Source organism: Rhinatrema bivittatum, chromosome 6 (genome assembly GCF_901001135.1).
Source record: "Rhinatrema bivittatum chromosome 6, aRhiBiv1.1, whole genome shotgun sequence".
Classification (NCBI taxonomy): Eukaryota; Metazoa; Chordata; class Amphibia; order Gymnophiona; family Rhinatrematidae; genus Rhinatrema; species Rhinatrema bivittatum.
Window position 1 is genome coordinate 313084460 of NC_042620.1, and position 25947 is coordinate 313110406.

The 25947-nt window shown below is 44.0% G+C and overlaps 1 protein-coding gene across 3 annotated transcripts in view; it reads left to right on the plus strand.

Annotated features, from left to right (window-relative positions):
- PHKA1 (phosphorylase kinase regulatory subunit alpha 1) overlaps nucleotides 1–25947 on the plus strand; it is a 278473-nt gene that overhangs the window by 30897 nt on the left and 221629 nt on the right. For all 3 annotated transcript variants that reach the window (XM_029607522.1, XM_029607521.1, XM_029607523.1), the window contains exons 5-6: nucleotides 19061–19143; nucleotides 23825–23905. In XM_029607522.1, coding sequence (XP_029463382.1) covers nucleotides 19061–19143; nucleotides 23825–23905 — 164 coding nt within the window. The remainder of the gene's footprint in view (nucleotides 1–19060; nucleotides 19144–23824; nucleotides 23906–25947) is intronic.

Sequence of the window (25947 nt, forward strand, 5' to 3'; positions counted from 1 at the left end):
ACACACACAGGCTTTTAATCACACACATACATGGTGTCTTTTTCTCTCACACACACAGACTCTCATTCACATGCTTACAAACATGCTCTCTCTCATTTACACACAGGCTCTCAATCACATACTCACATGCTCCCTCACCTAAACCATCTCTCAATCACACACAGACACACATGGTCTCTCTCTCTCATTTACACACAGGCTCTCAATCACATACTCACATGCTCCATCACCTAAACCAGCTCTCAATCACACACAGACACACATGCTCTCTCTTACTTATACACACAGACTCTTAATCATACATACACATGATCTCTCTCACACACAAAGGATCTCAATCATACACACACATATACTCTTTCACACAAACAGGTTTTCAGTCACAAACTTACACATACAGGTTCCCAATCGTAAACTTACATTCATGCTCTCTCTCTCAGGCAGGCTCTCAATCACATACTCTCTTTCACATATACAGGCTCTCAATCATTCACATACATGCTATCTCACTCACACACAGAGGATCTCGAACACACATGCTTGCTCATTCACTCTCTCTCCCTCCCCCCCGGAACTAGCGGCAGCAGCAGCCTCCTCCCAATCCTAACCTCCTTCATTTTCAGCCCTCGCAGAGGAGGAGTCCCATCGGCCGCAGGGGTTGACGTTCTTCTTCATTTTCCTCCAAGCCGCGCTGCATATTCTTCAGACCACGCCTCTCTTCTGTTCTTCGGGCCGATGCTGACCACACTAGCATGGTCTCTGCTTCCCGCGCACGCACCCGATGCTCACCACTTCCTCTTTCGGGCCGCGGGGGGGGGGGGCGGGAAGAAGAGAGCATGCCGATGCCGCTGACTCCAGCTGTCCTGTGTTCCGCCCGGGCTGACAGCATTTCAAGCCCGGGCAGAGGAGGACCGGGGGAGCAGCTGGGTCAGTGGGGGACCGGGAAGTGTGGCGACACACCTGCGCGTGTTCTTGGCGACACACCGGTGTGTCATGACACACCGGTTTAAGAGCCACTGCCCTATACCATGTGTCCACGTGGGGTCCCTCTTCAGTCTCTTCTTTTCCGCAGAGCTGTAAGCTTGCGCTGTGATTGCCTGTTTTTTGTCTTGTGGAAAACATTTTGCTCTTTGCATTTTTTTGCGTTTTTTTTCCCTTTGATCGTTTGCCAAGTCCCTCTTGGTGCCCTTCCATAGTGACCCTGGTCAGGGTTTTTGGCGTTTCTGGTAAGTTTCCTTTCGTGGTTGATTTTCCCCCCATGGTGGCAGTCCCTCGATGCCCGCCGCCATACCTTTCAACTTTGCGGCCCTTTTGTTTCGCCCCATCATGGTCACATCCTGTTTTCACCTGTGCCCAAGGACCATGTCTATTACTGATCCTCGTGAGGTATGTATCCTCTGCCTGGGAGCGTCACATGACGTTCGGAGTTGCCGCTTATGGGCCCAGATGACCCCAAAGGGATGTGGGCTTCGACTTGCCAAGATGGATCATTCTCTGTTATTGGACCAATCTTATGGAACGCATTACCAGACTCTTTAAGATCCATATCCAACTCCAAACACTTCAAAAAATCCCTAAAAACACATTTATTTCAATCTGCTTTCCATATATCACACTAAATAACATAACTACTTCTCCATCACACAGGGCACAACATTATTATATATTGATTTATTTTTTATGTAAACTATTCATTGTTTTAGATTTTTATTTTTATTATATATTTTTGTAATTTTGAGCTTTTATAATTTGATAATCTTTATGTTCTTTTAAATTTAAATCTTTATTTACATGTTTTTTTATTTAGTTATGTAAACCGTTTTGATTAAACACTGTTTGTAAAGACGGTATACAAACACTTTTAAATAAATAAATAAACTCTTTGGGTCAAGGAAGTCCTAAGCCATTGGCATCAAAAGGACCTTTGAGCTGCACCAATGGATACCATGCTATTGACATCGGTGGGACAGTCAATCCCATCGATGCCGCCAGTGAATAGGGGCGCCGGAGACCGATCATTGTCAATCTTCTCCAGGCCAAGGACACTTGGTTCGACTTCGACCTCTGCATTGGGGAAAGACCGGACCAAGTATCAAGGGATACCTAAGAAGCATGAGCACTGGTCCCCATCGATGCACTATGCTGGGCATGGGGATGCACCGGCTTTTGCCGTGATGCCCCCGAAGTGACTACATGGCGAGGAAAGCCCATGGTCTATGAATGCCAGGGTCTACGACAGTCTCCACTGGAGTTGGTGCCATTCGCCAATCTCTCTCGCGAGTCTGAAGAAGATCTGGCCACTCCTTCTTCCTCCCAGTCAATGTTGGCATCGGTAATGTTTGAGGAGGAGCTGGAGCACAGAGTTCAGTTGGCGGTGGACCAGTGCCGCCCATCCTCATACCGATTCTGGAGAAACGCAATGTGCTCAGTGGAGCATTACCAACCCAGCTGGTATAAGTTCCCGGGAAGGCATCTGTGCCCGATGGGGCACTGAGGCCTCCCCCTACTGATACGGTAGTTGTTGCCGGTTCCTCCGAGGAAGAAGCTCCACCGAGGTCAGCAGAGATGCCTGTAGCCCCCTGTCCAGTTCTACCAGTGCCTGAACATCTAGAGCCCCATCCCTTGTGGCATACAGTAAGGATAAGGGTCCCTTTGACCCCTAGGGGGATGATACAACAGAGTCCTCCTCCGAGGACTGACGGTCTCCCATCAGACCCTTCTCTTCCAGATGAACAAAAGAAGTCTCCACCTGAGGACTTAACTTTTGCAGGGTTTGTGAGGGTGAAGGTGGAGGCCATCCCTTTTCAACTTTTGACAGAGGAGGATGCCAGGCACAAAATGCTTGGGAGCCTCCTAAGGAGAGCATGGCGGTTCCAGTACACAAAATCCTTAAGGAGTTGCTGCTGAGGATATGAGAACACCCCCCTCATAGTGCTTCCTGTTAACAAGAAGGCAGACGGGGTCTACCTCGTCCAGAAAGCTGCCGGATTTGATAAGCGTCGGCTGCCTATCCAGTCGGTAGTGGTTGAATCTACTCTCAAGAGGGCCAAGTGCTCTTGGACCCATTCCTCGGCACCTCCGCGGAAGGACCACGGAGCGATGGACGCTCTTGGGCGGATTGTGTTCCAGTGCGCCATGCTTATTGCCCACATCTCTGTCTACCAGCTCTACATGAGCCAGTACTTGCGGGACATCTGGAAGCAGGTGCAGGAGGTGGCTGAGTAGCTGCCTCAACAGCAGCAAGACACCCTCATGTCACTGGTGTACAGGGGTCTGGAGTGTGGAAAACACAAGGTCCGTGCGACCTACGATGTTTTCGAGATGGGATTAAGAGTCTCTGCAGTGGAAATCAGCACCTGCAGAATGGCATGGCTGTGGCCCTCAGATCTCTGACCGGTGGTACTGGAAAGACTTGCTGATGTGCCGTGCACTGGAGAGAACCTCTTTGGAGATAGGGTGAGAGATCCTGTGGCCCAACTTCAAGACTGTTGCGTCCGTCGGTCTCAGATGGCTTTGATCTCTGTGCCTCACCTTTCTTCTTTCTCTCTCCTCAAGCCTTGGGAAGATGGCTGCCGCCGTGTCTTCATGCCGCTTTCTCCGGTGTCCCCGGATCGGCAATGGCGACGGTGTATGCCATGATTTTTATGAGGGCCTCCTAGGGTGCGCGCGCGCATGCCACCCACGTCTATATCCACATCATGGCGGGAACCTCGGGGGCGTCCCCTCCGAGTGACGTCATCACATCCTGGTATTTAGACTGCCCTTCGTTTGCTAACAAACAGAGTTAGCAAGGATTGGATTGCCTCTGGTCTAAGCTGCTCTGCTGCTTCCCAGCTGCCGCTGGAAGCTCTCTCTGCCCTTTGGGGTAACTCTTCACTAACCTGGGTACCCGCTCCTCGGGGGCCCTTTTGCTCTATTTCAGGTACCTATCTTGGGTTACCGGGTACTCGCTCCTCGAGGGTCTGCCCTCCCTAATCTTGTGCTTGCCACTGAACAACTTCTGCCTGCTGGGACCTCAACAATACAGCTTTCTGCTTCAGTGAGTACTAACCCTTTCAGTCTGTCTCATCTCCAGCGTCAGCGCTCTGTGATAACATCCGGGACCTGTCCCTGCTATGCTGCGCTGCCTATCACCTACTCAAGTGTGAGACTGGTCTCTGCTGAGGACCCCTGGTCTACTTCACTGGGTTGCCTTCACTGCTGCCTGTTCCCCGGGCATTACATCGAGCTGTACAATAAATACAACTTCTCTGTGTCTGCGTGTATAGAGTCTAGCCTAGTACTGCGGTTCCTCACGGGGCTCCTCCTCGTGGGAGTGGCCATCGCCGCAGTACCCAAAAATCCACTCCAACACCTCATAACCATAACAAAGACCACCATGAGACCCTCCGACAACTCTCCGCTAGTACCCCGGACCCGGGGCCAAGGAAGTAATAACTTCTGCCTCTTCAATCTCATCAACACCATTGGAGCTACCACAGCCGTTCCAGGCAGCAGAGAGCCCCCAAACCCCAGCCAGCTCCTTAGTTAACTCGAGGGATGGGGTTTTGACTGGTCCATAGGAAGCATAAGCCAAATGCTCATACCTGGGACGATGGACCCTCCAGTCGGGGGCAGGCTGCAGTTCTTTGTGAACCCGTGGCCCAGTGGGTTCTGTCCATTGTCATTAGGGTACCAATTGAATCTATTGAGTGTCCTGCCAAATTGCACCCCTTGCCTGCATTGGTGGCCGGTAGCACATCAGGATGTACTACAAGTGGAGCTTTCCTCCCTCTTAACGGCCAGAGCGGTCGAGCCCCTGCCACCAGGGCAAAGAGGGTGGGGATTCTACTCCAGGTACTTCCTGCTTCCAGAGAGAACAGGAGAACTCCATCCCATCTTAGACCTAAGGGCCTTGAACAAGTTTCTAAGAAAAGAAAAGTTCAAGATAGTTTCCCTGGGCACCTTGATCCTCCTTTTGCAAAAAGGGAACTGGCTATGCTCCCTCAACCTCAAGGACACATATGCTCACATTGAGATCTTCCCCAGTCGCAGGAAGTATCTCCGATTTGTGGTGGGAAGACAACCCAGTTCCGAGAGTTGCCGTTTGGACTTGTGTCCGCCTCATGGGTCTTCACAAAATGCCTGGCCATGGTGGTGACGCACCTCTGCAGACTGGGAGTGCATGTCTTCCCGTATCTGGAGATTGGTTGGTCAAGAGCAGGGGCCATCAGGTCCATGTGCTTGACCATTCGGGTGTTGAAGTCACTAGGGTTTGTTCTCAATTACCCAAAGTCCCATCTCAGCCTGTCACCTCAATTAGACTTCATAGGAGCCCTACTAGAGACAGCTCAGGCCAAGGCCTTTCTGCCTGCCAGAGGGCCATTGCTGTGGCGACCATTGTGGCAGAGATTCAGCAGAGCCAGCAGGTACCAGTCTGGCACATGTTGAGGCTACTGGGCTATATATATATATATATATTTAACAGTTTTATATATATATATATATATATATATATATATATATATATATATATATATATATATATATATATACCTGCTCCAGCGTCTCCGATTATATATATATATATATATATATATATATATATATATAATATATAATATATATATTATATATATATATATATATAAAACTGTTAAATATATATATATAAAACTGTTAAATATATATATATATACATATATATATACCTGCTCCAGCGTCTCCGATTCAGCGTCTCCCATCGTGCGAGGCCTGCGCAGCTGGCGCCGAGACCCACCGGGGTAAGGCCCTGATTCGCACCCTTGCCCCCGGCAGCCCCCAGCGCCGGCCACGAGGCGCAGAGCCGCAAACCGAGGCGCCACCCACAGCCCTCCTCCGGGCCGTGAAGCGGCCAATCCGTACCCGCACAAGCCGCCAATAGCAGCAGGGCCAGGAGCCCTTTAAATCGACCGCGGCGCCGCGAAACTCCCTCTTACCTGCTCCAGCGTCTCCGATTCAGCGTCTCCCATCGTGCGAGGCCTGCGCAGCCGGCGCCGAGACCCACCGGGGTAAGGCCCTGATTCGCACCCTTGCCCCCAGCAGCCCCCAGCGCCGGCCACGAGGCGCAGAGCCGCGAACCGAGGCGCCACCCATAGCCCTCCTCCGGGCCGTGAAGCGGCCAATCCGTACCCGCACAAGCCGCCAATAGCAGCAGGGCCAGGAGCCCTTTAAATCGACCGCGGCGCCGCGAAACTCCCTCTTACCTGCTCCAGCGTCTCCGATTCAGCGTCTCCCATCGTGCGAGGCCTGCGCAGCCGGCGCCGAGACCCACCGGGGTAAGGCCCTGATTCGCACCCTTGCCCCTGGCAGCCCCCAGCGCCGGCCACGAGGCGCAGAGCCGCGAACCGAGGCGCCACCCACAGCCCTCCTTCGGGCCGTGAAGCGGCCAATCCGTACCCGCACAAGCCGCCAATAGCAGCAGGGCCAGGAGCCCTTTAAATCGACCGCGGCGCCGCGAAACTCCCTCTTACCTGCTCCAGCGTCTCCGATTCAGCGTCTCCCATCGTGCGAGGCCTGCGCAGCCGGCGCCGAGACCCACCGGGGTAAGGCCCTGATTCGCACCCTTGCCCCCGGCAGCCCCCAGCGCCGGCCACGAGGCGCAGAGCCGCGAACCGAGGCGCCACCCACAGCCCTCCTCCGGGCCGTGAAGCGGCCAATCCGTACCCGCACAAGCCGCCAATAGCAGCAGGGCCAGGAGCCCTTTAAATCGACCACAGCGCCTAGGCGTCGCACGCCGCGCGTCGCACGCCTAAGGAGCACGACAAAGGGGCCAGCCCCTTTGTCTCGCCCCTTCGTTGCAGCCCCGAGGAGCCCCGTTCTCCACCCAGGGAAGCCCAACAAACAAACAAAGGCCTCTTGCAGACGACACCACCCACCTGCGAACAACTACAGCTACGTGAAACTCCACCAATCTACAACCACATCTTGAAGCCTAGGCTCAATGAGGACCTTTTACATTCTGTTCAAATAGCCCTGAGACCAACGCATCCATCCAGCGCTCTTCCTTCCACCCAGTGCTCATCCTTCCACTCCAGCAATCATCTAGCGCTCTTCCTTCCACTCCAGCAATCATCCAGCGCTCACCCTTCCACCCAGTGCTCTTCCTTCCACTCCAGCAATCATCCAGCGCTCACCCTTCCACCCAGTGCTCTTCCTTCCACTCCAGCAATCATCCAGCGCTCACCCTTCCACCCAGTGCTCTTCCTTCCACTCCAGCAATCATCCAGCGCTCACCCTTCCACCCAGTGCTCTTCCTTCCACTCCAGCAATCATCTAGCGCTCTTCCTTCCACTCCAGCAATCATCCAGCGCTCACCCTTCCACCCAGTGCTCTTCCTTCCACTCCAGCAATCATCTAGCGCTCTTCCTTCCACTCCAGCAATCATCCAGCGCTCTTCCTTCCACTCCAGCAATCATCCAGCGCTCACCCTTCCACCCAGTGCTCTTCCTTCCACTCCAGCAATCATCTAGCGCTCTTCCTTCCACTCCAGCAATCATCCAGCGCTCTTCCTTCCACTCCAGCAATCATCCAGCGCTCACCCTTCCACCCAGTGCTCATCCTTCCACTCCAGCAATCATCTAGCGCTCTTCCTTCCACTCCAGCAATCATCCAGCGCTCTTCCTCCCACTCCAGCAATCATCCAGCGCTCTTCCTTCCACTCCAGCAATCATCCAGTGCTCTTCCTCCCACTCCAGCAATCATCCAGCGCTCTTCCTTCCACTCCAGCAATCATCCAGCGCTCTTCCTTCCACTCCAGCAATCATCCAGCGCTCTTCCTTCCACTCCAGCAATCATCCAGCGCTCATCCTTCCACTCCAGCAAGCATCCAGCGCTCTTCCTTCCACTCCAGCAAGCATCCAGCGCCCCTCCTTCCACTCCAGCAAGCATCCAGCGCTCACCCCTCCAAGCCTCAATGCATACTGGTCTCCCTATTCCAATTCTCCAACAAAGGTCATTTCTCATTAGAAACCCATCAGTGTTTTCACGGCCAACTACCTATAAATCACTCATTCCTATCATGATTTCCCCCCTTACACAGACACTAGGCCTGGCTCTTTTCTCTCTGATTTTATTCAACGCTCAATCCCTTACCAAAAAAACACTAATACTTAATGACCTTCTACTGGACACCAAACCCGACCTCTGTGCAATTACTGAAACATGGCTTAAACAGACGGACACCGCACTAATAAACCAACTTCCTACGGAATCCCATGACTTCTTCTCTATTCCCAGACAGAAAAGAAAGGGTGGGGGTATTCTCCTTGCAGCCAAAAAAGAGCTGAGACTTACTCAATTCCCAATTCATTCTCCCACAAAAATTGAAGCCGGATTTTTCAAATCTGACCAGCTACAAATCATTCTAGTCTACGCCCCTCTGGGACTGCTGGAATCAGATGCCTCCCCCATTCTAGAAATAATAGCTACTAACCTAAATCTTGCGGTTCCAGCCATCATTTTGGGAGACTTCAACTTACATGTTGATGACCCCTCTCCATCTACAAACTGTGAAACTTTCCTAAATGCAATGACCGCCATGGGATTCAAGCAGATAATCAACAACCCTACTCACAGAGCAGGACACACTTTGGATCTCATTTTTGTAAACTCAGGCATCGCGTACTCAGCACCCCCCATATGCAAAATAGTCCCCTGGTCAGACCATGCTTTAATTTCTACCACTTTTTCGCTGGCACAATCTAACATCAAACAAGATCTTCAACCTCAATTTACTTACAGAAACCTATGTTCATCCGATGAACTTCACGAACACCTTGTCCTAGAACTCCCCCACATAGACATCTCCACTCCCAACACGGCTCTCCACTCATGGTCCAACATCACAGAATCGGCAGCTAATATACTCTGCCCACTGGCAACAAAAAAACCTAAACATAATGCCGCCAGAAGACAACCCTGGTTTAATGACCAACTACAAAAACTCAAGCTTTCACTGAGACAAAAAGAAAATAAATGGCGTAAAGCACCATCACCGACCTCCCTCTCAGCTTACAAACTCGCTCTTCACATTTACAAGAGCGCCACACTAAAAACAAAAGGGACTACTACGCTCACAAGATACATCACCTCATCTTCGATTCAAAAGCCCTCTTTACTTACGTCTCGAACTTAACTCAACCCAATTCTCCGGACATCCCACTCAACCAAGCGCACGAAAAAGCTGAGGAGCTGGCCATCTTCTTCAGTAACAAAATTTCCAACCTGCAATCTCAACTAAAAACGAATACCCTAGCCCCACCCAGCACATTCCGCCATCACTGCAATGACATTGCTATACAAGCCTTCGAACCCATTGCAATATCAGAGACCAAGTTAGTATTGAAGAGAATGAAACCATCATCCCACCCATTTGACCAGATCCCTCCCAAACTACTGCTGCTAATACCAGATACCATCTCCAAAACCCTAACTGACATTATCAATTGTTCCTTAGCCCAAGGAATTTATCCAGACGACCTGAAAGTTGCTTCTATCAAACCCCTATTAAAAAAACCGAACCTTAATCCTAAAGATCCATCCAACTTCCGCCCAATATCCAACCTTCCTTTTATAGCCAAGGTTACAGAAAAATTAGTCAACACCAGATTATCAGAATACCTCGAAGACAACAACATATTATTCCCCACTCAATACGGCTTCCGAAAATCTTTAAGTACAGAATCACTTCTCATATCTCTGACAGATTACCTCATCATGGGCCTCGATAAAGGTCACGCCTACTTGCAGTGGGGAGCTCATGTAGATGAGCTCAGTACCCCGAGTCTTTGGTCCGCTCAGGATCGTTCTTGTTAAATCAGTTTCCTGGAGCTACTGGCAATCAGTATGTATCGCCCCCTAAAATGTGTCTGAGTCATGCGCATCCCAATTGACAGGAGGCTTGCCAAGCATCTTCTATAGTATATTGTAGAGCACTGCAGCCAAGCCATAGGCTTTGTTTTTGCAATAGTTGATGCAGCATATGGGGGCATACTCAATTCATCTCTAGGATAGACCTTCACCTTGACTCTAGCACCTGCATCAAAAGCCAGATCTATTTCCTTGGCACAAGTAGTTGTAGTGATGGCAACCTTGATCTCTGTCTTGGACAACCTTATCACTAAACTAATACCAAACCCTTCTTTGGCATCAGGTTGTTCTTAGGTCAACTCTACTGTCCACTTCTTCCCTCCCATACCAAATAGTTATGTTCTACCTGAACAAGCAGGCACCTCCTTTGCTTGGGAAGCAACTATATTTAAGAAATCCTTAAAAAGCTACCCATTTACTCAGGCTTATCCAGTTTGATTGTTACAGTAGCATCCTGTTTCTTAGCTATGAACTGAACACGCTTAAACCTCTCATTTTGATTGTTTCTTGTTATCTTTTTGTCATTTTAATTATGTATGTTCATTTTGTAACTGGCTTTAACCTTGGAGAGTACAAAATAGAAGTTACTTTAAAATAAATATTGTGGGCCTGGGCTATCTCTTGTGAAATAACCTTAAATACCACTTACCTGACTAGAAAAGAAAATAATGTAGTAGACAAAGTTTAAATATGCTAGACCCCTGAGTGTTCCCTGGATCAGGCATGGCAAATCAGATCTTCGTTGAGTGTTTATTGTTTTATTAATTTACTTTTAAATGAATATGTACATTAAATGTGTAATCCATCCGGAACCTTGTGGAAGTGGTGGACAATAAGAACATTTAATAAAATAAATAAGTAGTACCCAACGTGGATCTACTTGTCACTGCCCTGAGCAGGAAGGTACCAGTCTTCCACTGCAGTAGATGATCAGAAGATAATCCAGCAGCAGATGCTTTATCCCTTCTTCAGGTGACATCTTCAATATGCATATCCTCCTTTGTCTCTGGTAGCCAAAGCTACATTTCCTTGACAAGATGTGGGTCGAAGAGCCCTGCTAGCTAGCCTGCTAGCCAAGCCTAATATCTCAGAACCAGGGCTCATTTCTCCATCCCAGAATTCAGTCTTTTCCCCTCATGACCTGGTAGTGCTAGGTACTTTTGGTATGTCTGACAGGGTATTTTGGATCCTGGCCTGTAGGAAAGGAATCCCTAAAGTCACATAGTTTTACATGGAGGAGGTTTGTCATCTGATCTGAGATGTTATTCTCCTACTCTACCCCAAAAAAATTGCTTGAGTATCTTCTATATCTCTCGGAGTCTAGTTTGAAAACTAAATTTGTTAAGAATACACCTTGGTGCAGTTGCCTCAGATATGCAGAAAAAACCCATTTGGGCGTGGCCATCCTAATGACCATCTCCATATGAAGTTCCTTTAACACATGTTCTTGATTCGGGAATGGCCTCAAGATATTTTGTGCCTTCTGCCTTGAACTAGGTAGGTAGTAAAATCTTTTTATATGACTTTCACTTGGATACTAAAAGTTAGTGGGCACAGTGAGCCCCAGTACTTGTCTGCATAAGAACATGCCATACTGGGTCAGACCAAGGGTCCATCAAGCCCAGCATCCTGTTTCCAACAGTGGCCAATCCAAGTGACAAGTACCTGGCACGTACCCAAAAACTACCATAAGTCTATCTAGTTACACAATATTAGGTTCCATATTAGGAGCTACCACCCAGGAAAAAGATCTAGGCATCATAGGGATAATACTTTAAAATCATCGGCTCAGTGTGCTGCGGCAGTCAAAAAAGCCAACGGGAATGGTTAATAAAACGGAAAATGTCATAATGCCTCTGTATCGCTCCATGGTGTGAATGCACCTTGAATACTGTGTACAATTCTGGTCACCGCATCTCAAAAAAGATATAATTGCAATGGAGAAGGTACAGAGAAGGGCAACCAAAATGATAAAGGGGATGGAACAGCTCCCCTATGAAGAAAGACTAAAGAGGTTAGGGCTGTTCAGCTTGGAGAAGAGATGGCTGAGGGGGGGATATGATAGAGGTCTTTAAGATCATGAGAGGTCTTGAACGAGTAGATGTGAATCGGTTGTTTACACTTTCAAATAATTGAAGGACTAGGGGGCATTCCATGAAGTTAGCAAGTAGCACATTTAAGACTAATCAGATAAAATTCGTTTTCACTCCAGGCACAATTAAGCTCTGGAATTTGTTGCCAGAGGATGTGGTTAATGCAGTTAGTGTAGCTGGGTTCAAAAAAGGTTTGGATGAGAAGTCCATTAACTGCTATTAATCAAGTTTACTTAGGGAATAGCCACTGATATTAATTGCATCAGTAGCATGGGATCTTCTTAGTGTTTGGGTAATTTCCAGGTTCTTGTGGCCTGGTTTGGCCTCTGTTGGAAACAGGATGCTGGGCTTGATGGACCCTTGGTCTGACCCAGCATGGCAATTTCTTATGTTTCTTATGTTCTTAATAGCAGTGGCTATTTTCTAAGTCAGCTTCATTAATAGCAAGTAATGGACTTCTCCTCCAAGAACTTATCCAATTCTTTTTTTAAACCCAGGTACACTAACTGCACTAACCACATCCCCTGGCAACAAATTCCAGAGTTTAATTGTGCATTGAATGAAAAAGAACTTTCTCAGATTAGTTTTAAATGTGCCACATGCTAACTTCAGCAGCAGAAAAAGATTGTTTCTAAAACAGCTTCATTGTGGATATATATGTATATACCATCACATCATTCAGTATGGGATGTTTCTTCCTTTGTTTTCCCAAGTGCATGAGTAGAGCAGTGTTGTAGTTCACCTGCCTCTGAAAGCACTAGTCTTGATTACTGGCTACTGGGATTACTGTGCAGGTGTTTAGTATTGCAGATTAAAGAGCAGTTTCATATTTATCATTTGTCCTCCACAGCAGCCAGTCTGCAGTTAGTATTCTGTTACTCATCACTGCCCCTTGTCCGTCGTTCAGTTGAACAAAAATATTTTAAACATGCAATTTATCATGGATGATAGTCACTGAAAATTGCAAGAGAAGGGCGAACAGAAGTGTTTTTAATTCTGTGTAACTATTTTCCAATCGTAATTTAACTTTGTGCGATTGATAAAAATGTTGAAATGCACACACACACACAAAGATGTAGAGATCTGAGTGAAATTTGGTCCTTTAGGTAGGATGCCTTTTGATTTAGCACTTGCTGTGCATTTCCAGCTCTCATCCATCCTTGTGTTACACTTCAGAATGTTGACAGCGCAGATAATGTACTTAGCCAGCTCTTGAGTTCCCGTATAAGTTTCATCGTGTCCATCTGCTGAGGCTTGGAATAACTTTTGTTGACTTACAAGTGGAGTACTTGGAGATTAGTCTTGAGAAACTGCTCGGGGCTGTGATAGTTTCAGAAGGCCTAATTGCAGCCCTTTCCGGAAATACTTTTCTGCAATTGAAGAAAACACACAAATTATCTCCATTTCTGGACATTCAAACCCTGGCAACAGTTATCCGTGTGCTGACCACATCACGATTTAAATTATTGTAACTCTCTTTATGATGGATTAACATTAAAAAAAAACAAACCACTTAAGGAAGTTGCAACTGGTGCAAAATGCAGTTCCATGAGTTTTAAACAATCCTAAATATCAATCACGGTCTTATCGGCCCAGCACTACAAGAAATGAACTGGCTTCTAGTTTGGCTTTTGTGCCCATTTTAAAGACATTTAAGACTCTGAATGGCATAGGTCCTGGCTTCTTGAAAAATCACCTAGGCTTATATAAATAACCCCACGAGGACCTTGTGATCAGATGAGGATGGTTTCCTTTGCCATCTTGGCACAAAGTTGCACTGAATGGAACTTGACAAAGGGCTTTTTTAGGGATTGTCTCAAGTTTATAGAATTCACTCCCTGAGAAAGCACGTCTTTCCAGAGATTATTTGTCCTTTAGATGGATAGAGAGAAATTTCCATGCTACCCGCATAGTGCAAAGTCTGCAAGTCTTTGCACCAGTTTTCACAGGGACTTTTACTTTGAAAATTGCCCAAGGAAAACGTGCTTGCAGAGATTTGTACCTGCTTTTTCGGCAGATATCTTTTCTGGCCAGAATGATGCACATACTTTTCTCCACCCCACGCCGGGAATGCCTCCACCAAAATGCAGGTAAAAATATGCGGAACAACGCATGTGTTTTGACCACATGTAGGGTTCAGTTTTCAGAGAAGACTATTTCCATGAATGGCTCCTTCAACAAGCCTAGCACAAGACAACCTTATATTTTATGCAGGCAGATTTACCTATTTGTACTTAATACCTTTGTCTGTTTTTAGTGAAGTTTTTGATCAGTTTGCTTTTAAAAATTTAGAATTATTTGATTGTGCTTAGATTTTATGGCATTTATTCTTATCGTTAAGGTACTTTTGTTATTAAATACGTCTTATAATGTTTGATTCTAGAGTATTTTTTTTTAATTGTATTTTATTATTGTACCCTGCTGTGAGCAAATTGGAAAGGCAGGCTACAGATGTGTTAAATAAACTGGGTGAGCCATTTGATACTCATCTGCTGTCATCTTGGTGTTTTGTATTTATTTAAATTTATTTATTTAAATCTTTTTCTATACCATCGTTAAGGTGGGTACCGTCACAACGGTTTACAATAAAGTCACATAAAACTAATGATACTAAAAACTGACAGTTTACACAGGTGCCATAAGGTTCGGTAACATAGTTTGTAATCAATATTAATTGTTAAATGTGATAAATCATGTCCAGTTCTCATTATATCGGTTTTGAGTACAAAACTATTTTCTATAATTGTAATTTATCCTTTAGTGATGAGCTATCTATTAAAAACTACACACTTAGTGATTACTGCCGTGTGTGTGGGTGTTTTAAATGTTCGTACCTTTTTCTTACCTTGCACTTCCCTGGCTTTTATTCTCCCTTTTCTTTTTGAAAAGCTTATTTTAAGAGCCAGGTTTTTAAGCTTTTTCTAAAGGTTTTGCTGTCTCTTTGTAACCTTAACTCTAAGGACATGGAGTTCCGTATTATAGATCCTACCAAGGATAATGCCCTTTCACTTACTTGTGTTAGTCGTGCTGTTTTAACTGATGGAATAGTTAGGAGTGCTTTGTTGGCTGACCTTAGGTTTCTGTTAGGGATGTGTAGGCGAAGGGCTGTGTTTAGCCATTCTGCGTTTTCGTTATGTATTAATTTATGTATAGTGCATAGTGTTTTGTATTGTATTCTTTGTTCAATGGGAAGCCAGTTTAACTCAGCCAGTGTTTCGGTGCTGTGTTCTCTTTTACTTTTGCCCGTTCAAACTCTTGCTGCTGTGTTTTGCAAAATTTGTAGGGGTCTTAGTGAGGTGTATGGTAGACCTAGTAGAAGGGCATTACAATAATCAGTGCTTGCAAATATCAACGCCTGTAGTACAGAACGAAAGTTGGCGGTTGTTAGATGTGGTTTAAGTCTTCTGAGGACCATGAGTTTGGCATATCCTTCCTTTACTTTTAGAGATATATGTTGTTTTAAGCATAGTTCTGTATCAATTATTACTCATAGATTCCGTACTCTCTCTGCTAGTAGTATTTGTTGGTTGTTATTGAGTGTGATTGGGCTCTGTGTGATCTCCATATTTTTTTTTTCGTTCTAGATGTAGGAATTCTGTCTTCTCTATATTAATTACTAACTCCATTTGGTTTAGTAGCTGTTTGATATCTAGATACATGTTAGCTATGTTTAATGTTTTCTCAATTGTGTCATCAATGGGTAATATTAATTGAATATCGTCAGCGTATATATAGTGTGTGATTCCCAGACCAGCTAGCAGGTGGCATAATGGTAACAGGTATATGTTGAAAAGTGTAGCAGATAGTGCGGATCCCTGTGGTACTCCTGTTTGCAGGTTTATTTTTTCAGTCATCGTGTCTTTGATTTGTATTTGAAAATATCTATTACTTAGATATGATCTAAACCATTTGATTGTTTTGTTGTTTAATCCTATTTCTTCTAGTCATGGTTTACAGTGTCAAAGGCCGCTGACAGGTCTAGCATCACCAGAATGTAATGTTTACCGTTATCGAAACCCCTCATGATGTTATCTGTCAGCGCTAACAGGTGTGTTTTGTGCTATAGTGTTTTTGAAAGCCATGTTGTGAAGGATATAGGATGTTATTGCTATCTAGATGTTCTGCTAGTTGCTTTTGTTTAGTTTTTTCTATTAATTTAGCAATTAAGGGTAGGTTTGATACTGGTCTGTAGTTGCTCTGGTTAAGTGGGTCGCTGTTTTTCTTTAAAATTGGTTTCACGATTGCTCCTTTTAGTGCGTCTGGCATGGTTCCTTCCTCTGATAGATTAACGATCTTTGCCAATGTCAGGGATACTGTGTTGACTACTTTTTCTATGTCTATGGTTGTTATTGTGTCATATGCATGTAGGGCGGGATTTAGTTTTTTTTTAGTATAGTTTCGATTTCCAGTTCCGATACCTCATTGAATGTCGACCATTGTTTAACATCTCTTTGTTTCATTTTAATTTCTTGTCTCGTTGTATTTGGGATTTTTGTTTTTAGGTTCTTAATTTTGTCATTGAAAAACATTGCAATTTCATTGCATCTATTTCCTGGAAGGTTTTGTGGAGCTTTGGATTTGTCATTAGTGAGATTTCTTACTATGGTAAATAATGTTCTTGGGTTGTTTGCATATTTTTCTATTTTAGAGCTATAATACTGCTTTTTTGCATTGAGAATTACTTGTTTGTAGTAAGCTAGGTGTTTTCTGTACTTTCTTAGGTTTTCGGTAGTTTTATTTTTTCTCCATTCTTTTTCTTTTTTCCTTGGATGTCTCTTGACTTCCTTCTTATACGTGCAGGGAGACAAAATAAGGGTGGTTACTTGAGGTGGCTGTGCCATCCAGAAACAAGGGCTATTAGTTACAGGGCAAACGAATGTTTGTTGTTTGTGAGTTGTAGTATGGCATCATAAGTTTCCCCCAATTTTGAATGATGAGCCAAGCACTGGTCTGGTGGGCAAAAAGCAATAACATGAGACAGCCAGGTGTTGGACTCCGTGTGTTAATCGTGGTGACATTATAGGATGGTATTTTCTTGAGTGAAAACTGAGTCCGCTCCCTCAGTGCCTGCATGCAAAGATTTATTTGCCGCTCTGTTACATCCAACAGCAGCTTGTCCCCATTCCTTGCAAGATGAGATTCAGTATAGTATATGCCCTATAGTGGCCTATTAATAAAATGATATCCTCAAAAGTTGTGTTGGGTTTTTTTCTGCTTTTTTTTGTTAATATAGAAAGCAACTTTTAAAGCTTTTGATAGACCCTTATTGGTTCAACATATTTTTTTTAATTTACATTTTTAATACATTATGTCTTTGGCCCTTAAACACATTTTGTATCAGATACAAAATTTGTATTAGTCAAGTTTATTTTTATAACGAAAACCTTGCTATAACTTTAAATTAAAAAAATTATAGTTATTCATTCGCTTTGTGGCTGGTAAAGATTTCTGAACGGATTTTGCTGTTATGGAGGGTAATCTTTTGCCTGTAGAAATGGCTCGTTATGACAATTGCTTGATGGTTAAGGATGACTGTGGTCTTCATGTAAAGTGTGAAAATTTGCGGAATACGGTCAGAAGTAGAAATTTAGTTTTGATTAACGTTCCTAACGAATCGAGGGGTAGATTTTTAAGAGCCCTACACGTGCCAAATCAGGGAGATGTTCGTGTCCCTTGGGCCGGCGCGCATATTTTAAGAAGCGTCCATGGATGCGCATATCTCCCTGGTACGAGCGCTTAAGAAAGTCATCCAAAAAAAGGGGCTGGGCGTGGGGGATCCTGGGAATTTAAATAGAAACCTGCGTGTAAGTATTTATGCGCACAGGCACGCGCCGGGGTCCCCTACCATGTGACTTTACATCTGCGTGTAAGTTATAAAACAAAAAAAGCTAGGCTAGTCAGTGGGGTTTTAAGGGTTGGGGCAGGTAGGGTAAAAGAGAGGTTAGTTAGCAAGGGGGGGTTAGGAAGTCCCATCCTGTAACTGGGCAAAGTGGGAACAAATTGGTTTAACTGGTAATTGCGTCGGCGCGCGTGTATATTAACCCCACCCCCCCACTTGCGCGGTAGAAGTGGCGCATGTGTGCATCCATATAAAATGGCACGCACGTTTATGTGTGTGTCCAGCCAATTTTATAAGATACGCGCGCATGTTATAAAATGGCCACGCTCAAGTATGCCCCGCGCAGCTGTTTTAAAGTCACCGTCCCTCTGCGTCACATTTGTCTTAAACATATATCATAAGGTTTTTGAAGTATTGAAGGTTTCTGAGGAGCCATTTCTGCTAATTTCCAAGGTTTATTACCACCTTCAGGATTAGAAGAAAAATGCTGGGGAACAATTTTCCTCTTCTAATGATATTCTTAATATTTTGCATATACTGGGAAAATCGGAAGTAGATGCTGTCATCATGGCTACTTTATGGGTTCAGTTAGCTCTGGGTACTGCTAGAGAATTTTTGTCTCGGCATTTCTTTAAATACCGTGAGGTATTGTTCAGAGGGCCATAAGATAATGTGATTTTTAATGTGACGCAAAAAAAGAAAAAAGAGTTTTTGATTTTGATAACCAAGTTGTTGCAAATGGGTGCTACATTTACTCTGTGTTTTCTGTGCAAGTGTATAATTTAAACTTCAGGGGTTGAAATATGTCAGCTTCAAACCTTCACAACTCTGCGTTTTCTTTCTGGGAAGATCTCGTTAGGGATGCGAATGTTGCCAGTCTGTAGGATGTATTCATCTCATGGAGAAACTGCTATTGGGACTGCATTTTATACGATATTACCTGAGTTGTTAGCCATGTAATTCCTGGACTGTTTTCCTATTATTATTTTTTTTTGGTTCTCTTTAGACTCCCCTCCCCCTCCAAAAAATTGTTGACTAATTTTTTTCAAGATTGATGAATACGTAATTTCCTAGATATTGCCTTATCATTTGGATTCATTGCCTTGATGTATTTCTTCTGGCTTAATTGCTTGGAATTATATTTTGAAATTTTAAATAAATAGTTAAAATTACCCTCTAAATTATAATATAAAAGATAGATGATGCTAATATGGTTACTTTTTTTTCCCCTCTTTTCTAGGACTTCACATAATCTATAGTCTGGATGAAGTCAATTTTATACAGAACCTTGTGTTCTACATAGAAGCTGCTTATAAAACTGCTGTAAGTATCTGAAAATCTTTGAGAAGGCCCAGAGTTGCAGGATCCTTCTCTCAAATTCAGATTATTCTTAATCCCATGTTAAGAGTATAGGAATAAACTCTTTTTAGGCTGGATTACATTCAGCCAATGGAATCATGACAGATGGATACAAACTGAGATCTCCAATGTACATTTTGCACTAATGTTTCTTTTTGTCCTTGTCAGAATTTACTTACTATCCAGTCCCAGGTTTCTGCCCGAATTTTTAACCTCTTGTAGCCATGACCACCAAATAGGAAGTATAACTCTAAGTAAAAATGTTAAAACTGCTTTAATTATTTACAGGATAGATAAATGAGTCCAAGCTTGACTATAGGTTTACGACATTAAACCCGAAAGCTTATTACCATGGCTGCTGGGAAAATACGAGAGCAATAATAATTGAAATCCCCCCCAGTTTTCTGACTTTCACGTGTTGTCTTATAATATTCCCTTTTTCCTGAAATTTTTGTTAACATTTTTATTGCCTTTATCTTTTGTTGGGAGCTTCATTTTTGGGTGGATTGGATGGATCAGGTTCCATGTCACACTGACAAGTCCAGCTGTGAAGAAGCAGAGAAATGCTCCAAAAGTTTTGTCTTCATAGGTGTTGGATTGGGGTTGGCCACAGGGAATATGGCCCCACCAAAATCTGGCCCTTTCCACAGAATCACTGTGAGAGATGTAGGGCCAGGTGGGGTTCGTAGCGGGGTGTTTTTTTTTTTCGTTATCATTTCCATTTTGTTTTTTTGTTTGATATCATTTTTAAAATGGTTTGTTGGGTTTTTTTGTTTTTTCCCTATTGTCATGGTTAGTGCGTACAGGGAAGGTAACTTTCAAACTGGCGCGCCGGCTTGCATTTGCACCTGTGTGTCGGCCCGGGGCCGTGGCCATTTTATAACTTGCCCGCAGGTTATAAAATGGCCTGGCCGTGCGCCGAATTTTAAGTGGGTGCAGAAATCCCGTTTCTACCATGTAAATAGAGGGATTTTAAAAGGGGCGCGTGCCCACGCCATTCCCAGTTTACCCAATTATCAAGAAGGTCCTCCAATCCCCCTGGTTTGATAACCTACACTCCCCCCATTTACCTCAGACCCTTTAAACCCCTCATAAATGGCTCGGTGTTTTTATTTTATAATTTACACCTCATCCGTAGCAGAAGTAAAGTTAAGCGGCAGGGGATCTCTGTGCGTGCCGGGGCGTGTAAGTATTTACATGCAGAGCTCTTGACCAGACCCCAAAACGTCCATTCCCTGCCCAGACCACGTGCATGCACAACCCCTTTTTTGGAAACTTTGCAGATGTGCACGCTGCGGCATTTACACGCATATCTGAGCGCTTTTTAAAATACAGTTGTTGCGCACAAGCTGGACTTCTTCGCGCATCCCCTAATTAATGCACGCGCCGAGCTTTTAAAATTCACCTTTAACTGGCCATAGTGCGCACTAACACAAAACTACAAAAAAAAATCCCCGAAATTTTGACAATTTATTCTTTTGTTTTGTGGTTAGAATGAAATAAAACGAAATAGACAATGTAGTTGACGTTGTCCATTTTGTTTTAAACAAATGCACATCCCAAGGTAGCAGCTGCTAGTGGGTCCCCCACTTCTGTAGCTCGGGGCCCAGCTGCTGGTTTCATCCGCTTGAGACTGTGTACAGCCAGGCAGTTCAAAGCAGCAGCTGGGCCGGGCAACAGAGGAGGAGGGGGGGGGGGTCTTGGGCTCCACTGATTTCCTCCTCCTGATCATTGGGAGGGGGGGGGGAGCACGGGAAGAGAAGAAAGAACAAAAGGGGGGTTGGGTCTGGGGAAGAGAGAGAGGGGGAGTAGAGTAAGGGAAGAGAGGGGCAAGGTCAGGGAGGAATGGGGGAGAGAGAGATCTGTAGGGGACATGGGGAGAGGAGGGGCGGAGCTTGGTTGGCTTGCCCCTGCCCCACAGCAACCAAAAACATGTTCTGCTGCCTCTGTCTAAGTTTCTGCATTTTTGTTGTAGTTTTTATGAAAATATTCAGCAAATTTGTAGTGATCCAGCTTGTTCTACATAGAACAGTTTGTTGGAATCCACAATTAGATTTTTTTTTTCTTTTTTTGTAAAACCTAGAGTGGTGTAGTACGGCACAACTAAGGAACCCAATTTCGTTGTGAGCATGATAATTCATGAAAAATAATGTGCCTGCACAACTCAAAATTATCTATCTGTCTTGGCAGATCAAAGGCAGGGAGGAAGGAGGAGGAGAGGTGGCTGTACTAGCAGGATGGTCCTGGGGAGGGGAGGATAAGGAGGCTGCAACAGCAGATCAGGGCACTGGAGGAGGAAGTGACAGCAGCAGCAGGTCAGAACCTGAGAGGAAGGAGGAAATGGTGGCTGCAGTGGCAGATTGGGCTTTGGGAAGGAGGAACGTAGATCAGGGCACTGGACAGAGAGAGAAGGCAGCAGTGGCAGATAGGACCAGGGAAAGGGGGAAGGAGGAGGAGGTAGCCATGTCTAATGAGGCCCAGAAGAAAAGGAGGAAGGCGACGGCAGCAGCAGATTAGGGGCTGGGAAGAAGCAATGCTGCCAACCCGCCCAAGTCAACCCAAACAGGCTGATCAAATCCTGGTTTTCCCAATTGTGGGCATAGAGTTGTAGTTTTGATTTTTCCTAAGAAAAGTTGGAACTACATCTCCATGCATGCAATAGGGCAAAACTAGGACTGCACCAGCCTGTTCCGGCTGACTTGGGTGAGGTGGCATTTCAAGGGAAGCAGTGACTGCAGTAGCAGAGTGGAAATGCGGAGGGGTTTTCATATATTGGGAAGCCACAAAAAAATAAATTGCAAGAGAAGTGCAATTTAAAATGAGTCCCTGCTTATTTATTTATTTGAAAGACTTATAATCCACTTTGCCACAATTGTAGGGAAGTGACAATTTAAAACACATAATTATGCTTGCACAACCGTAATCAAAAGCAATATTTGATGAGTAAGATTGCTCCAGTCATTAAATTTTCCATAGGCCATCTAACTGGTGCACATGTCTCCTTTTTAGCCTGCACAGATCCAGCCACTTTTCAAACATAAGATACCTGTGTACATTGTGTTTGAATATTGATTTGTTATGCGGCTAAATGTCTGTGTGTATGCTTTCCCCATCTAAAGCAATGTTGTAAACTATGCATGTTATCCTATCCACATTTGTGTGTTGCTTTTTTTTTTTTTGTAATTACCTGCATGTACGTGGTGTCCAAACACCCCCTCCAGGTTGCCTCTTCTTTTTCTTCTATGCAGCTAAAAATGTGCACCTGGCAAAAGTAAGTGCATGATTTCAGCTGTAGCCAGATAGGGCTGATGTAGGGAAAAGACATCAAAGCCTATGAAAAATTACCTTTCTTTTTCCTCCTTTAATGAACATGGAAAGATTCGTTGCATTCATGAATACAAATATTATCTCATGACCATAAGATGGCAAGTAACTGGAAAAGTGTTTATAGAAAACTCCGGACCAGTCTTCCTGAAGGAAGGAAATTTTCAAAACCATTTTAAGTGCATAAAACCGAATTTTGTGTGTAAATGGCTGTTCTGAAATTGACAACACAATGCAGGAGCAAAGAACTGCACTCCAATGTAATCAATACCAACATCCAGGGAGATGCAGAAGATTTAATAAGTCCCCGTAGCTTCAAATAGATTTAATGAAAAAAAAAATCTCTTTGCGAATCAAGTGTCAGCACAATGTTGATAAGTTGATGAACTCCATATTAAATTGTCTGTCCCTCCCGACGCAGCCGGGTTTGGCGAAACACAGGTCCGTGTCGGGGGACCCTGTCTCAAATAACTGTGTTGTTTTAAGCAATAGAGTTGCCGTTGAAAAATAAAAAGATTTCTTTTCATTAAATCTATTTGAATCTACGGGGACTTATTAGATCTTCTGCATCTCCCTGTTCTGAAATTGAGCCAGGCTCATTGTGTATACAAGTACATGAATGCACTTGTGCATGCACTGAGGAGAGGCATTATGGGGGTGTGTGTGTTTGGGGGGGGGGGGGGGTTGTCAGAGCTGGGGTGGAATTGCGTCTTAGGTACATACTTTTTAAAAATTAAAAAGTATCAAAGGAGTTACACATGCAAATGTAACATGCTGTTATAGCAATTTTCAAAAGCCATTTACTCCCATTAAGTGCACTTAATGTAATGGGGAAAACCTATTGACACTGCAGTGGCATATATTATAGCAATTTTAAAAACTGCATTTACACATGTAAAACCCAGTTGTACGTGTGTAAATACTTTTGAAAATCAGCTCCTGTGTGTGTGTAAGTTACAGAGCATAGGTTACTGTGCTGTGCTTGGAGCAGGTATAACTTCATACAAGGTATTTTTGTGCATGTACTCAGCCACTGACCTAAGGATTTTCAAAACAAACTTTTGTGTATGTTTGCTTTGAAAACACTTCCTAAAAGCCTGTGTGTGCAGTTACACAGACTTCATCGTTATATGAGCTGTTATAACATTAACATGCATTAAAAATAGTTTGCTCCAAAAGGCATTCAGTATTGCATGCACATCTCTCTCTCTGAACTATTGGTAGCATTCTGTTGTGGTGTAATTGTGAATTGTGTGCTGTCATTAAATAGCACTCTCTCTGAGGCATTGGCTGTGCTAATACAATTTTAATGCATTTGTAGGACTATGGCATGTGGGAACGTGGTGACAAGACCAACCAAGGGATCTCGGAACTGAACGTCAGCTCAGTGGGCATGGCTAAGGTAATGGCTTTAAATACTGTGCCCTTTCACGGAATGAAAAGCGCTCTGCCACTACAGCAGATGACATTTTATGAATTAGTTCACTGCACTTGAAAGATTACTACAAGGGTGTGGTACTAGTGTGTCAGCACTTTATGTGCAATCTAACATCTGATTTTATGTATTAGAAAGGAAAATATGGATATTTTTGAATTAACAGATTCCTAAGTAATACAAAGATATGATGATGATATCCAGTTTCTAGAGGGAAATGTAAGCTATACCTTGTTTTCTGAAACACACTTTTGATGCGTTTACCTGTAGTGTTGATTGGAAATGGAAGAAGGGACTATAAGGACATGAACACAGAACTGAAGTAATTTCTGCTTTTTCGTAGTCTCTCTCCACACATTGATCCCTTTCACCATTCAGTTTCACTATACCACTTTGGAGCTTTCTCCTTTCTCTGATGTATCTGAAAAATATTTTGTCCCATCCCTTTAGCTCTTTGGCAATCCTTCCTTCTGCCTGACTCATTTCTTTCTTCGTCTCCCTCAGTTTCACCAGATAGTCTTCCTTGTGTTCCTCTTTTTGGGATCCTTTATATTTCTTGAACGCTGTTCTTTTTGCTTTTATTTTCTCAGCCACCTCCTTTGAGAACCAGATCGGTTTCTTATTTCTCTTGCTTTTCTTTACTTTTCTAGCATAGATTAGTTGCCTTTGTAATTGCTCCTTTTATTTTGGCCCACTGTTGTTCTATTTCTCTCATTTTCTCCCAGTCTTCAAGTTCTGCCTCCAGATAGTTCCCCATTTCCACAAAGTCTGTATTTTTGATGTTCAAAACGCAGGTCTTCGTGTGACTTCTTTGGATCCTTTTTGCAATTTCAAACCATACTGTTTGATGATCACTGGTGCTGAGGTGGGCACCCACCCGGACATTAGAGACATTATCCCCATTAATGAACACTAGGTCGAGTATAGCTCCCTCCCTCGTGGGTTCCATTACCATTTGTTTGAACAGAGCCCCTTGAAGGGCATTCACTATCTCTCTACTTCTGTTGGATTCTGCAGAAGGGATTCTCCAGCCTACGTCCGGCAGATTAAAATCTCCAACAATCTGGCAGATTAAAATCTTCAACAATCAACATTTCTCCCTTCTTTCCCACCTTTTGGATGTCTTCATCCAGATCTCTGTCTAGTTCTTCTGTTTGATGCAGAAGCCAGTAAACCACCCCAGTAAAAATGGATGCACCATCATCTATTTTTTTTTTTTTTTTTTTTTTAGGATGGCCCATACTGCTTCTTCTCTACCCCATCTTCCTTGCAGTTCAATGGCTTGGATATTGTTTTTGACATAAAGAGCTACTCCTCCCCCTTTCCTTAACATGTTATAGCCTGATATGGCCGTATCCCAATCGTGAGAATCCATGAACCATGTCTCCGTAACAGCAACTATGCCCAACTCCGCCTCCACCATTAGAGCCTGCAGATCTGGGATTTTATTGCCCAGACTATGAGCATTTGTGCTCATAGCTTTCCAGCTTTTGTTGTTCAGGTTACTGCTTTTCATGGACTTGTTTTGTGCCTTATTCAGATTTTTGTTATCCCCTGTACCCATTTCATTTGTATTTTGAGGTGATGTTCCAATGTCCTTCTGCCACCCCTGTCATCTAGTTTAAATGTCTTATGGCATAGGATTTGAGTTTATCTCTTAGAATCCTTTTCCCTGCCACAGACAGATGTAAAACTCAATCGCTGATATAAAATACTTTTATACTATTTATGCGATTTTAAGTTTTTTTGGAATATTTGTTGACACCTACTGCTGTGGAACACTTTGTGTAAATTAGTTTATATTGCACCATAATAAAATCATAATAATGGAATTGGAGGAAAGTTTCATATAACAAGTAGGTGTCTCCGCACCACTACTTTGTGGTATTATAATCATTAACTGTCCTCCTCCTCCTGTTGTGTTTTTTGTTATTTATGTGAAGATTCTTTCACCTCTGTGAACCTAAAATTCTTCCATAGTATGAACGTCAATGAGTTTTGTGTGCGAA